Source organism: Amphiprion ocellaris, chromosome 8 (genome assembly GCF_022539595.1).
Source record: "Amphiprion ocellaris isolate individual 3 ecotype Okinawa chromosome 8, ASM2253959v1, whole genome shotgun sequence".
NCBI classification, from domain to species: Eukaryota; Metazoa; Chordata; class Actinopteri; family Pomacentridae; genus Amphiprion; species Amphiprion ocellaris.
The window spans coordinates 19,240,495-19,254,235 of NC_072773.1; the positions used below are offsets into that span (position 1 = coordinate 19,240,495).

The following is a 13,741-nucleotide window of genomic DNA, read 5'->3' on the forward strand; positions in this document are numbered from 1 at the left end:
ATGAGGAGACGTGACAGCCTCTTGTAGACTCAATGGCATTTACATGTATTTTGCTTGTTTTGTTGGATAAAGTGATGTATAGATATAGGATGGACGAATGTTTTGGTGTATCACACACATGAAAATGAAAACATAATAGTTCAGCGTTTAATTTATTTGCTTAAACATTTGTGATATTACGAGTGATGTGTGTTAAGTATACAGGCTGTGATTTGAGTGCAAAGCTATTAAAGTACTTTGATACCCACTTTGTGCATAGGAAATCATGGGCCTATGCATAAAACCCCAGAACAAAGTGCCGTTAGCTATTCCTTTCACTCCACTAATATGGGAAAACAGCATGTCACAACATGAAAGGAATAATGTCATCATACCTCTGCCTTCTTCTAGCAAGACAACCTGGAGAAGTGACTTCACGTAACATACAGCAGCATATTTGGCTGCTGCATTGATTTCTTGCTCAGCTTCTTCTTCTTGCTAAGAACAATCTCAAAGGTTCAGAGGCTTATCAATGCTTACACAGCAAAAACGTTTCTTAGCACATTTACTACTGCTATCTAGGGCTACTTGTTTAGGTCACTCTCGGAGGTGTGACCTCTAGGGCGGCTGCAACAAATGATACTTGGTATGAAGTGGATTCTGATTTCCCACTAGTTTTTCTTTCATGCTGTAAGCACTAGATATACAGGCCAACAAGATGTGAAAAGTTGCTGTTAAGTGCAACAAGTCTGCTGTGATTTGTAAGGGGAAAAACCTACCAGGAGATCTGTTCGGAGATATTTTGAGTCAGATGATCAGATGCAAGTTAGAGACAAATAATGTCACAGAGCACTTTGAACAAAGCTACTGAACAAATACAAAAACTTGAAACTCCCCTTAGCTCCCCTAGAACGCAAACCTTCTAATATCATTGAAGTCTGCTGTTTGGCAACGCTATTGTGTAAAAAAAAAAAAAAAAAAAAAAGCAGTAGAATACTATAATGTCAATGAAAAAAACTGCAAATAAAGGAAAAATAATGATATAATAAGAGCAAAATACTGTTGTTTCTCTTTTACAGTCAGTTTTACTGTGTGTAAATTAATAGTTTATCTGATTTTACTAGATCTCTGTAATTCAGGAAGAAGGGGGAAATCTGTAAAATAACAGTTAAAAACTTATTTATCATTTTTCAGTTCCTAATATACATAATTTGTCTTTCAAATTATGGAAAAATACCTGTAAAAAACATATTTTTTGCGGATTAATATTTAGTAAAACAAAACTGTGTAATTTTATCATCAAACACTGCAAAGGAGCAAGTTATCATTTGTAAAGACATAGATTTTTATGTGGACATCATGTACAATTTTTGCCTGTTTGTTCTTTTATGGTTAACATGTAAATGAATACTTTTTTCTTTGATTTATTAACTATAATTGAAGAATTGGAATTGTTATAAAAATGTTATTCTTTTTACAGTGTAGTTTGTTCACATTAAACATCTGAAATAAGGCATGTTATATGACTAGCCATTGCAGACGCCAGTCCAGTGAAGCAAAGAACTTGAAACCAGGCAGGGAATCATGAGATCAGATAAAAGGTGGACAACATGTACAGATTCACTGCTCTGTTTTTTAATCCTTGCCTTTGAAAACACAACACCCTTTCTCAGCGATCAAGCCAGGAGCTTCCTCTTCATGGTCAGCCTGTAAATGATTTGGTATCCATCGTCCCAGCCGTATAGCTGCTTCTCCTCGGGGTTGTATTTCAGACTTGTGTGGGCTCCGTACCTCCTGGGGAAGTAGAGCAGTGGAGCCTCCTCACTGATCACCATGTCGTTGACGTCAAACACACACTGAACCCTGGAGCGGCTGGCCAGACGGGTGTTATAAACCACATATACAGTCCCGCACACCACAAAAGCCGCCTCCGCATTCTCCCTCGGGCACCGGGTGTCCCAGATTTGCTCTATATCAAGGGTGGCAGCGTCCATCTTTGCCAGGCTGATGTTTGGTTCACTGTCACTGGGGGCGTACAGGAGCCAGAGACCCTCATCGTCTGCTGCGAGGTCTGCAACAGTCTCTGGATTGAGGTTGTAAACAGAAGCGTGGCTCTCCACCGGGAACATGGCTGTGTCTGTCACAGAGCCGGTCAGCAGGTCGTATCTGACCACCTGCACGTCCATGTCAGAGTCCTGCTGTATGTAGTACAGAAAGCCGTTATAAACAGCACTGCCAGGGCCGCTCCAGTCAGAGGGAAGCCTGATGTTTCTGCTGCTGGTGATGCCCAGAGAGCGAGAAAAGTCCCGGACAGAGTCGAACTGGTAGATGGTGTCTCCTGATGTCCCGTTAAAGACGTAAACCTTGGACGACCTGGGGTCTCTGGTCCACATGCCCTTGGGGCTGCCCACTCTTTTCAGGATCTTCACTGATCTGATGCCAGAGATGATTTCCACACAGTCTGCAGTGAGAGACAAAAACCCAGATTGTTTTTCAGCTAACAGAAACAACCATGAAAGAGTGAGTTCACAGTGACCAAACTGCTGCTGCACCTTTCAAATTCAGCACATCACAGAGTTTTGAAACAATAGGGGCTGGTCGCTGCATGTGTTTTGTTGAGTTTAGCAAAAAAAAAAAAAAAAAAAAAATGCTGCAGAATTTTAATTAAAATTCATATATGGAGCTTAAATTAATTAATTTCATGTTTAATTTTTTAATTGGCTAACCCATCTGTCCATTCTGCTGGCCGAGGGCCAGATTAATTATAATTAATTAGGAATTATGTATTTATTAGGAGTGTAACAAAACACTGTCACCAAAAGTCCAACAATCCCAGAACTATTTCTATTGCTGTTTGTATTTCACAACTATAAGCTATATCTGCGTGTGTTTGAATACATTTAGCTTGCTGAACCCTGTTAAAAGCTAGTTAAAGGAAGGCATCGGCCAATTATTTACCTGGCTGGTTGTCGGAGCTAATATTCAGCATTTTTGTGTCAGGAAGCAGCACCTTAGATTACTGTCTATGAATCATGAATGTTTCACATATGTGAAGTAATTTAAATTTATATTTCTTGTCACAATTATTTTTCCAAAAAAATGCCAGTGCTCAGCTGAACTGTACAGCATTTGCAGCCTTCAGAAAGCATCAAGCATCCGTTGATGTCTTGCACTCCAAATTAAGGCAAATTCAAACCAGTCGGGGAAATTGGACACAGACTAATAAAGAGAGGAAGTACGGTTGTAGCACACAGTCAGCATGAAGATGCATCTGTGGATGAAGTCAGACTAATACCATGTTTTCATCCCCCACTCTGATGTATCCAGGAGCAACATTCGCATTATGCTCACCGATCTGAACTGGGTCCCTACAATGCTGTAAAGTTCATTCTGGGTCACTTCACAGACCTTCACAATGGATCACTTTGTGCAGAACTCACTCCTGTGAACATGAGCTTTGAGAGTAACGCCGCTGACCTCAGGCCAGTTTCCTGTCCCTCCTCCATGCATAGACACAGGCTGCACACAAAGAAACATTACAGAGAAGGCTGTTTTCTGCATTGTAGCATCACTGGCTTTGTATTTAACAGACCTGACTGTGTGGTGCATTCAGACTCTGTGCACACGGTTTATGATATTACAGCATAATTCTTGAATTTATGTGGTATTGACTGTCTTATTAAGTCAGCCAGTACAATAAAGAAATCAATATTTTTTCATTTGCTTTGTGAGAAGAATAAACGGTACCAAAGGAATTTAATGATCCATCTGCAGGGATGTAGGTTGTGGAAACATTAACAACAAGTGAAAAAAATTATAGATCTCGTGCCACATTTAGAGAAATGTGCCAATATAGAGTCAGGAATTAAAATTTGATTTCACCACTTTCCTCATCATGCTTTAAGCAGGTTCTAAGTGTCTGTATTACCTGAGTAAATGACTCAGAGCAGCAGCTGTAACTCAGCATCGTTTGGAGCGGCACGCCTTGGGATGTGAAGATTATAATGACAAACACTGTGCTCCAACAGCACAAACAGGGGAGCAGCTCTGCAGAAATAAATGAGTTGCATGAAGCCACATCTCTGCTGGAAAACATGACTGCACACTCATTCAATGCGCTCCGCTAAATGACTTGTAACAGCACCGTGTTTGTTTCCCATTTTCCAGTGGCACAGCTTTTCCAACAGAGAAACTCCGCAAAAGGAGTGGGGTGATGCCTGACGGGTGTGTAATGCTTACTGCACAGGCCATACATCCTGTAAATTCTGACTGCGCCAGACCACGTACTTTTTCTTCTTACTTTAAGTACGTACTAAAACTGCCCTCACAAAGTGCATACTGTTTCATGCAGCATGCATGCAAGTGGGCCATTTCAACTACATTATAATATTGAGCCTTAGTATTTCACCATCACGGTCTATATTGCAAAATGACCTGAACGCGATGGAGATATGTGACGATCGACATACGTTTGTCCATCTGTCTGTTTGTCTTTCTGTGCACATTACTCAAAAACGGAATAATGGATTTGGATGAAATTTTCAGGGAAGGTCAGAAATGACACAAGGACCACCTGATTAGATTTTGGTAGTGATGCGGCTTATAGTCTGGATCCAAAGAGAAGAGTGTTGAAGAGTTCTGTATCATTGCAAGATAGCAGCACAGCGTCACTGTAACTATGACAACAAGTGAACGCTATGTGAGCTGCCTGCTGACGATCACATGATTGTGATCCTACTACAAAGCCACTGCTGCGGACTTATCGGGACTTATCCGTCGGAAATTGCACAACAACTGATCGGCTGTGGCAACGTACTGTGCTCTCTGAGTGCTTTTCTTGTTCTATCTCAAATCATCAGGGTCCTTCTGGATCTCTCATTTGCTTTAAACTTTTTTTAATCATCAACTATGGTTGTTTAAAATATTATCTGTGTGTTAGCTTGATACATCAAATCCCACATATAAACTTTAAAGTTTGCTGTTGACCCACTTTCTGCACACTTTTTAATCATGTTGAAATTGAATCCTGTTTTTGAATTATAATATTTCAAGAGTTACTAAAGATAAAAGCTTGAAATTTCTTATCATGTCATTAATTCAAAATCTGAAATATTTGTCAAGTAGATGAAAAAGTCTCCTATTATGGTTGACTTGAAATACATCTACCAATGTCTGAGCCGACATTAACAAAAATAAATAAATTATGCAAAAGTCAACAAGTGATATTGTCTAAATTATATGCAGTTGCTTGACACAATAATACAAAAGCTGTGGAATACATTTTAATAAAAAATACTTGGTTATAAAAATGGAAAAGCCGTTATGACAAGTTGTACCACAAAAATAACAATATTGCTAGAGAGCCAAATCCAAGTAAAACAGAATTCTGGGGCTTCAACATGTTTTCTTTATTTAAAACTCATATTTCAACTTACCCATAATCTAAGAATATTTATTCCATCCACATTGCAGATTCTGGATCAATGGCATGGTGAGATAAAGATAAAACTTCAGGTTATTAGATTTAATACTTCCTGAGATACTGATCAGATCAGATTTCAATGTGCAAAAAAAAAAAAAAAAAAAAAAAAAAAAAATCTGCTGAAAGTGACCCGATGGTTGATTTTTTTTCCCCTGAAAATATTTGATATAAGAATCTAAAATTTCCAAAATATCTTTCTAAATATCAACATTTTATGCTAAGAAAATCTTTGGGAAATCAGGGATGGTTGAGCAGAAACTGTTCTAAAAATGGGATGATTTGAGATGGAATGACCCGATTGCAAGATGTGACCGGATGCAGGAGGACACCTTGGTGTTTCTGGCATAATACTACGGATGCATCCTGGAAGATCAAAGAAGATGCTTGTTTAAAGTGTGTATGTAATTCTCTGCAGCTCACCAGAGACTCTGGAGAGCAGTTCCTCCCACTCCTCTTCATCCTCTTCCTCCACCCTGCCCTCCTGCAGCCCCCAGGCCTCCTGCTCCACCACCTTCTCTGCCTTGAGTGCACAGGCCCGAGGGGAGGTCTGGGCCTCAACATAGTCCATCTCTCGCTCCACCCGGTCCACTCGGACGCCAGCTCCTTCCAGGTCTTTGAACAACGTGCTGTGATCATTCCTGAGCCCACCCATGGCCTCAGCGGTTAGTTTTTTGAAATCTTTCATCTCTGTGTGGTACCGCTGGGACAGATCATGCCACAACTGCATGCGATCCTGTGAGACACGGAGACAGCAACACAAATGTTACAACAGAATGCAGAATGCGTTTTTTTCTGCTTTTGTAAAGAAGCCAGGGTCGGCCTGTCTGTCCATCAGATTGGGGAAGACTAGTCTGACTCACCAGATGTTGAATGCAGGCTGCCATTTGCTGCTAATTTCAGGTGGTTTTGTCATTCCTTTCTGCTTCCCCAAGGTGCAGCTAGATCATTACTACAGAATAGGCTGGCAAAGCAAACTAAGGGAAGACTGAAATATCTCACCAAGTATGAGACAGTTGTCATGACATTATGTTCAGACTTGGGATATCTAGATCAGATCTCAAAATCTGAATCAGGGCCCATCAAAGCATTTCTTAACTAATCAGTAGTGTTGTAGTACTCGAGATCGGTCTCGGTCTCGAGAACGGTCTTGAGACCACTTTTTGAAGATCTCGGTCTTGTCTCGGTCTCGGGCACAGAGGACTCGGGATTTTTACTGCGAGACCAGCCGAGACCATGGCTTCACCAACAGCACTGAACTACCGCTCAACTGTCTCATTTGTTCAGTAACAGCTTTGTTGTGATTGGATGCAAAACTCCCCGCCTCGAATGTAACCAATAACTTAACTGATTTTTAATTTGGATTATTTTTATGGGCTGTGACCTGTTAAGCTTGTTTTATGGTTGCCACGTCCGCGAGGTCCTGTGGCTCCATGCGGAAAAATTATGTCATTTTCGCACCCACGCCCCCTCCAGCGACCTTTCTGTGCAGAAAATTTCCGCTCCGTGCACCTCCACATTTTTCTAACCAATGCGGATGGAGCCGCACGGAAAAACATGGCGGAGGGCCAGGACCTACTCGTAACTGAAAGTCTAGAAATATGTGAACTTATACGATTCATCACACAGAGATCACCGTGGTAACCGGGTTATGAACTATTCATGGTGTAAAATTAAAAGTAACTGCTGAAATGCTTTTATTCGGTAAAATGCCATGTTTTAAGTGGTGTAAACCAGTGTTTCTCAACTGGTGGGTCGCGACCCAAAAGTGGGTCGCGGGGCCGTTTTTGGTGGGTCGCGAGCCTTTTTATAAAAAGAGAGAAAAATAAAGATAATCCAATTTAGTGGCGAGTCATTGTAGTTCCCCTCCGCACCCGCAGGGGGTCGTCGTGTCAGCAGCGACCGGTGAGGACACTCGTATTACTGTAGAAGAAACTGCATGTTTTCATAGCAACAGCAGCATGGCTAAACGCAAGTACGACAGCGAGTACATTAAATATGGATTTTCCTACATCGAAGACAAAGGAGTCCAAAAGCACGCATCTGAATAAACTTTTCGAGCGGTTTAGCGACTACTTTCCCGATAAACAACCCGAGGACGACTGGGTGCGCGACCCGTTTGGAATAAACATGGAAAGCATCACGTTGCCTAGCAGCGATGAATGTCAGCTGGTGGAGCTATCATGTCACCGCACTCTCAGAAAGAAATTCACAGAGGTAAGCCTTTCCCAGTTCTGGTGCAACGATGTGATGAGAGAGTATCCCTCCATTGCTAGTGGAGCTGTAAAAATCCTCCTACCATTCAGCACCACATACCTCTGTGAATGTGGCTTCTCAGCTCTTGTTGAGCTGAAAACAAAATACCGAAATAAACTGAACATTGAGCATGACCTCAGAGTTGCTTTATCATGCATACAGCCACATTTTGAGACTCTTGTAAAGGCCAAAAAGCATCCTCAGCTAAGCCATTAGAACTTCATGTAGTTCAGCAGTACTTTTATTGTGACTTGTGACTTTTGTTTATTTGTAAGTGCTTAAAAACACACTTTTCTTTCAATATTGCACACTATTTTTTTCCCCAAATATTGGCTTTCAAATATAGTTAAGCCCTTTGAAAAAGGTTTTATTGTGTTTACATTTTGAGATTGATCAGAACATTAAGCATTTCTTCACTTTAATAATTTGTTGAATGCACTTCATCAGTTTTCATGTTTTGGACTCTTTTGCACATATTTCTATACATAGTTTCTCCAGCTACAACAGCAATGTTGCAGACTTGTGCAGTATTATGAGAAGCTACTGGTTTTGTTGAATTGCACTTTTTTTGTAGAAAAAAAATGCACTTTTATATATCCTGAGAACTACTTGAGGCTATTGTTCTACTTGTTTCAAAGTCCTCAGTACTTGAATTAGTATTGCTGCTTGATTTTGAGTTGTTGTGAAGTACTTGAGTTCAGGTTTAAAAGTTTTGTCTTCGAACGCTCAATCAATAAATTGTTGATTTTTGGAGAAATATTGTTTGGGTCACGACTTGTCATTTCAGTTTTATGAAGGGTCCCAGGCCCAGACCAGTTGAGAACCACTGACGTAAACAATGGCAAACTTCTTCTTCTCTAGTTTAGTACCAGAGTAGACCAGGTAGACGTGTGTTTGCGATACACTGCCCCCTGCAGTTTGGGAGCAGACGCCGCACGGAGTATAAATACACACGTTCTCTTGCGCAGATTTCCGTGCAGCTGATTTCCGCGCGGCTCGTTCGTGCGGAAAGTATATTCCAGCCTTCACCTACCCCGGCCCTCTTCACACGTACTCCGCTACAGTTAATGCGGGAGGCGGAAGAAGGAGTCCGCTCCTTGGGAAAGATGTCAACTGACTCTGCTGTAATAAAGTTTGGCTTTTCTAACCATAAACAGTTTATCTGTAAATCAACATCAAAAAGAAAACACAGCGCTATATGCAAATTCTGCAACGCAACGCTCACTGAGGCTGCTGGAACCACATCAAACTTTTATCGACACCTGGAGAGGAAGCATAAAGAAAGGTAAGCTAACGCTACATGGCGCTAGCGAAGTGAGCAAGATAAATTTAACAAGCTGTAGTTTGTGAATATGTGTGTGTCTGTGTGTGTGTGTGTGTGTGTGTGTGTGTGTGTGTGTGTGTACATGTATATATATATATATATATATATATATATATATATATATATATGGAAAAGGCATGTGGTAGTGGTTTACGTTGGCCTTGCGCTTCTCATAAACGATAAAGAGACAGGCTACATGAAGCTTTGTTTATGTTCCATCAATGTTAGCTAATGTTAGCTCTGACATAGCAGCACATACCGCGGTACCGCTGCTCACTTGGATCAGAGCTACTGATGTGACAGAGGAGTGTCCACTTCAAATTATGCACCCCGTCTATGAAAAAGTTCCATCTCACGTATGCAACTTGGCCTGGCAATGTACACACTTCATTTTAGTGCCAATTTTTAGAATTAAAACACACAATTGCATAATAAATGTCTAACTTAAATATAAATTAAAATAAATGTGTATAAGTAGAGAGGGTTTTTAGCAGAGGGGGCATTATAATGAGACCCCATCGTGCACGTTTAGGTCACAAAATGTTGCAGTCTCTCATGCTTCTAAAATGCAACCAAACTCTACTTTAAACTCACTTCCCATGATGTAATTTTTAAGGGCCGTGTTGTTTGTAGTGTTTATAAACGACCCTTTCATGTGTTTATCCTTGGTGGTGAGCTTTGAATAACAAAGTATTTTGCCTCAGCAGTTTGTCAGGGAAATACTTGTAGTTTGGCCTTTCAGTGTCTGACCTCTTTGAAGATACATCGACATTATATTTCATTGCATTTTAGATGCTGATATTTGGCATTGTTTTTTCTTTCTATTTTATGGAATAGTGGTTCCAGGTTTTTTCTTTTACAATAATACACCTTTAAAAAAAAAAAAATTCACCCAAGTTCAGTTATATCTGATTTATCAAACAAGAAATATTTGTGGTGTAATAGAAATAAAGAGGCCACTGTTCTAGATTAAGATATGTTATAGAAAATTAGACATATTTGTGCATGGCTTGATACTGTTTTGAAAACAAGACAAAAATGAAGATGCAAGTATTAAATATTTGTTTGATACGTTCCATATTGAATGGTTGTTTGTCGTTGCAGACAAGAGTATTACAGGCAACCTTACACTTGCCTAAAAACTACATTGAATAAGTACTGAATAAAATGGTTAAGTTAAATTTAATATGGTCTCGGTCTCGACTTGGTCTCGCTATGTCTTGGTCTTGGTCTTGACTCGGTCTCGACCCCTCAAAGTCTTGGCCTTGTCCCGGTCTCGATACACTGTGGTCTCGGCCATGTCTTGGTCTCGGTTTAGGTGGTCTCGACTACAACACTACTAATCAGTATCAGTATGAACCAAAGTCCAATCCTTTGTTGACATTGGCTGTCACACAAGGGAGAGCACTATTTGTAGCAGGACACTATGGATGCAAATTCTGTGTAGTTCTCTGAAACACTAATTAAAATGTTATTTATTCATATTCATGTTTTGATATCACTGTTTTGGAAAAGAAAAGTAAATGTTGCATGATTGCATATGTCACTGGTCATTAGTCATCTCAGAAGTCTTTGTCATGGTGCCTGTTGCTGGCTAAACCCCCACAATGTTCTCTGCTTGCCAACACAGATCTGCCTATAGGCAGAGTAAACGTCTCCTCTGACTGCTACGATATTAAACAGTAATAGGCTCCACCTAGTGGTAAAACCAGAAACTACAGCCAATCTACAAAAATTTCAATGTACTTGAAGTTTATATTATCTAGGACAATGATTTGGCATTGGGACTTCGGATTGGATATTGACAGTAACCAAAGAATAAATGTCTTGGATCAGACTGCATGCAAAATAAACTTGATCAGGACATCCTCCATATGTATGTAAAGATTCAGAATGTTTTTCAGAGCTGTTTTTTCATTGCACAGAATGGACATTGCTATGTTGCAGTGGTGCAACCAGTTACTTTCTTCTCCTGATAACCTAAATGGCAAGTTTTGATAATGATGATTGGATCATGCAATAAGACAGGCCTGCTCTGACCTTTCAGTGAATTACCCATTCTAATGACAGTGCTCGCCTCCCGGCATGAAAAATTTCCATCAAACTAAATTCTGCTAACACTAATTTACAGGCACACCGCCCAAGACAGCTGTGATTGAATTAAAGAAATACATGCAAGCCAGAGTGTTTTTCTCCTCCTCTATAGCAGAATAATGAGCTGCAGTCAGATCATTCTCCACTGGAGATAGGTCTGGCTATGTGAGACCAGTAAGAAGATGGTCCATGTTTTTATATAATCCGGCACAGATGGTGAACCTTATGTGCCATAATTACCATTTAATTATTTACAGTTACGCATGCACGCCTCTCATCAGGCAGCAACTCGAATTGGGTAGCAACATGTACACGACCTGCATTCTCTCTAACAGCCAACAGGGGGGCGACTATTCTAGTTGAAAAAAGAAGTCAGACTGTACAGAAATGTATGAGAAAGTGATCCTACTTCTTATTTAATGTATTACCTCAGTAAACATTTTTTTAAGCCAAAATCCAAACTCGCGGCCTCAGAATGACAGCCCAAACAGCAATAGGTGCCGCTAAAGTCACTACGTCCATCATTTAGTACAGTCTGTGTGCATCTACCTGCACACATCTGTGACATGCTAAACATCAGCTTGTTGTCATTGTCAGTGGTAGCATCCTGACCTTACAGTTTTCTGCAGAGCCCCTCAACCACAAAGCTGCCAACAGGTCTCCAGACGCTCAGTGATATTTCCTGCTATGATAAATCTCTTATGGTAAAACGTCCCAGTTTCAATCAAAGCACTTTCAGCATCACCAAATAGAAAACAGTGCTGTGTTTCTCAGCACACTGATTGACGCAGTGAGAGTGGCAGGTGAATTATACAGAGCGAGATGTAATAACTGACGGCTCAACACCGTCTCCTCCAGCTCGGTTTCATTTTCCTCCTTTGCTTGCTGCGGGCCCGTGGATAAATGGAAATGAAAGTTCAATGAAAGCTGGCTGATGAATTGTCGTGTTCATATCATTGCAGAAGTTGAGCCAGCATATTGGAGCTGAGACCGGGTGGAAGCCACAGGGGGCGAAGTGAGCAGAATTGAGCTGCAAATCGACAATTCATTTCATGCTTGTAACAGTGTTAAGATTGTCATTCTTGCACGGGAGCCAGGCAGTTGATGAAAAAGGAAAATTCAGACTGTAAATGTACTCCAAAAAGAACAGATTAAAGGAATTATTTAAATTACACCCTGAGGTAAGCAGACATGTAATCCTCTTGCATTTCATGTCACAGTCACTTCAAGCCAACAAAAGTCCTTTTTACACAAGTTTCCCTGCTCTTTTTAATGACGCTGAGACAGATGCCTCCCTTTTAAGAAACAGTACTGAACTGTTGGTAATTTGATTCGTTCATTCTACCTTTGCAGAACACGCCTTTCTATTAGTCTGTTGGAATGTTTGATGCCACAGCAGCAAAAGCTGAGCTTGTACTCATTACTGGTGTGTCATTGTCTTGAAACACTGAAGAAAATGTAATGTTGTTGGACAGAGGCTGCGTGTTGCATGAGAAGGAGAGCTCTGCATGCATCAGCTGATATTCCCCTAGAGGCCCTGCGAAGTTGATGAGCTGGGCAGAGATTGCATTAATTGGTTTGCATTAGTTAAGACATTAAATTCAAATAAAAGGAAGAGGAGGAAGAGGCATTTTTAAATGACTACAGAGGGATCTGTTAAAGTACAAGCCATTTAAAAAACAGAGTTGCCTCTTACCTCAATAGCCAACAATCTGTTCTCCAGATAATCCATCAGCCCCTGGTAGTAATGCTGAGCCCCGGTGAAAGTCCAGGCGACGGAAATGAGGAGGACAAACAGCGGCTTCATTGTGAGCAGATCAATGAGACAGCTGAGCTTCTTTGTCCAGATTTAAGAGGATTCCTCAGGTTTCTCTCTTTGATGTGATCCTCTGCTGAACTGTCCTCAGAGTGTCACAAACCCTCCATGCATCGTGCTGTAGAGGACTGGACTGTAACTACACATGCAAAAAGGTGAGAAGGATAGCGAGAGTAAGAGGCCGCTCTGAGAGTTTCCGATTCTTTGACCGCTCTCACTTTGCTGGAATGTTTTCACAAACTCTCAGGGAGGAGCCTTGAGCCTCTTACCCCTCTCTATCCTAAAAAAAATGAATGTGCTGCACTCATTTTGTGCATGTGTGCTTGTTGCACATGTTGTACTCACTGTCTCAGGCATGTAGCAGCACAAACAGAACATAACTAAATACCCATTTGACAAGACACTCGTGTGCACAGCATTCCTGGGTCTATCCAGGTTTAAATATGATTAAAATCATCACTTAATCTTTATAACGGTGAACAATATCATATGCTGCTGATAAAATCAGTATTACAGCATGTATGAAAACATGACTATCGTTCACGTTTGAATCTTTTTTCACAGCAGACATTTTGACACTTTGACTTGCTCTTGCAGGAGAAGCACAGGTGAGACAACTTGTGTTAACACTGGTTCATTTTCATCAAATGTTCAGTAACACCTCTTGAACCAGCATGAACACTATTAGGACCCTTTAATTAGCTAACCCAGGCTTTGTCCACATGTGACTTTTAAAATTCAGCTTTTTAAACCTTCAGCATTTTGCCATTTCATCCACATGCAAATGCAATGT

At 40.7% G+C, this 13,741-nt stretch overlaps 1 protein-coding gene across 1 annotated transcript; it reads right to left on the reverse strand.

Moving 5' to 3' along the window:
* Nucleotides 1-136: 136 nt before the first annotated feature.
* olfml3a (olfactomedin-like 3a) lies at nucleotides 137-13,166 on the reverse strand. Its single transcript, XM_023297584.3, has 3 exons — nucleotides 12,829-13,166; nucleotides 5,882-6,194; nucleotides 137-2,440 (listed from the first exon to the last, which is right to left on the reverse strand). Exons 1-3 carry the CDS (start codon nucleotides 12,937-12,939, stop codon nucleotides 1,656-1,658), a joined length of 1,209 nt encoding a protein of 402 aa, XP_023153352.1. The 5' UTR covers nucleotides 12,940-13,166; the 3' UTR covers nucleotides 137-1,655.
* Nucleotides 13,167-13,741: the final 575 nt, after the last annotated feature.

Coding starts and splice junctions, on each gene's coding strand:
- olfml3a (XM_023297584.3), bottom strand. CDS start 12,939: ATGAAGCCGCTGTTTGTCCTCCTCATTTCCGTCGCCTGGACTTTCACC. Junction 6,195..12,828: donor ACAGATTGTTGGCTATTGAG/GTAAGAGGCAAC, acceptor CGTGTCTCACAG/GATCGCATGCAGTTGTGGCA. Junction 2,441..5,881: donor ACTGCTCTCCAGAGTCTCTG/GTGAGCTGCAGA, acceptor CTCTCACTGCAG/ACTGTGTGGAAATCATCTCT.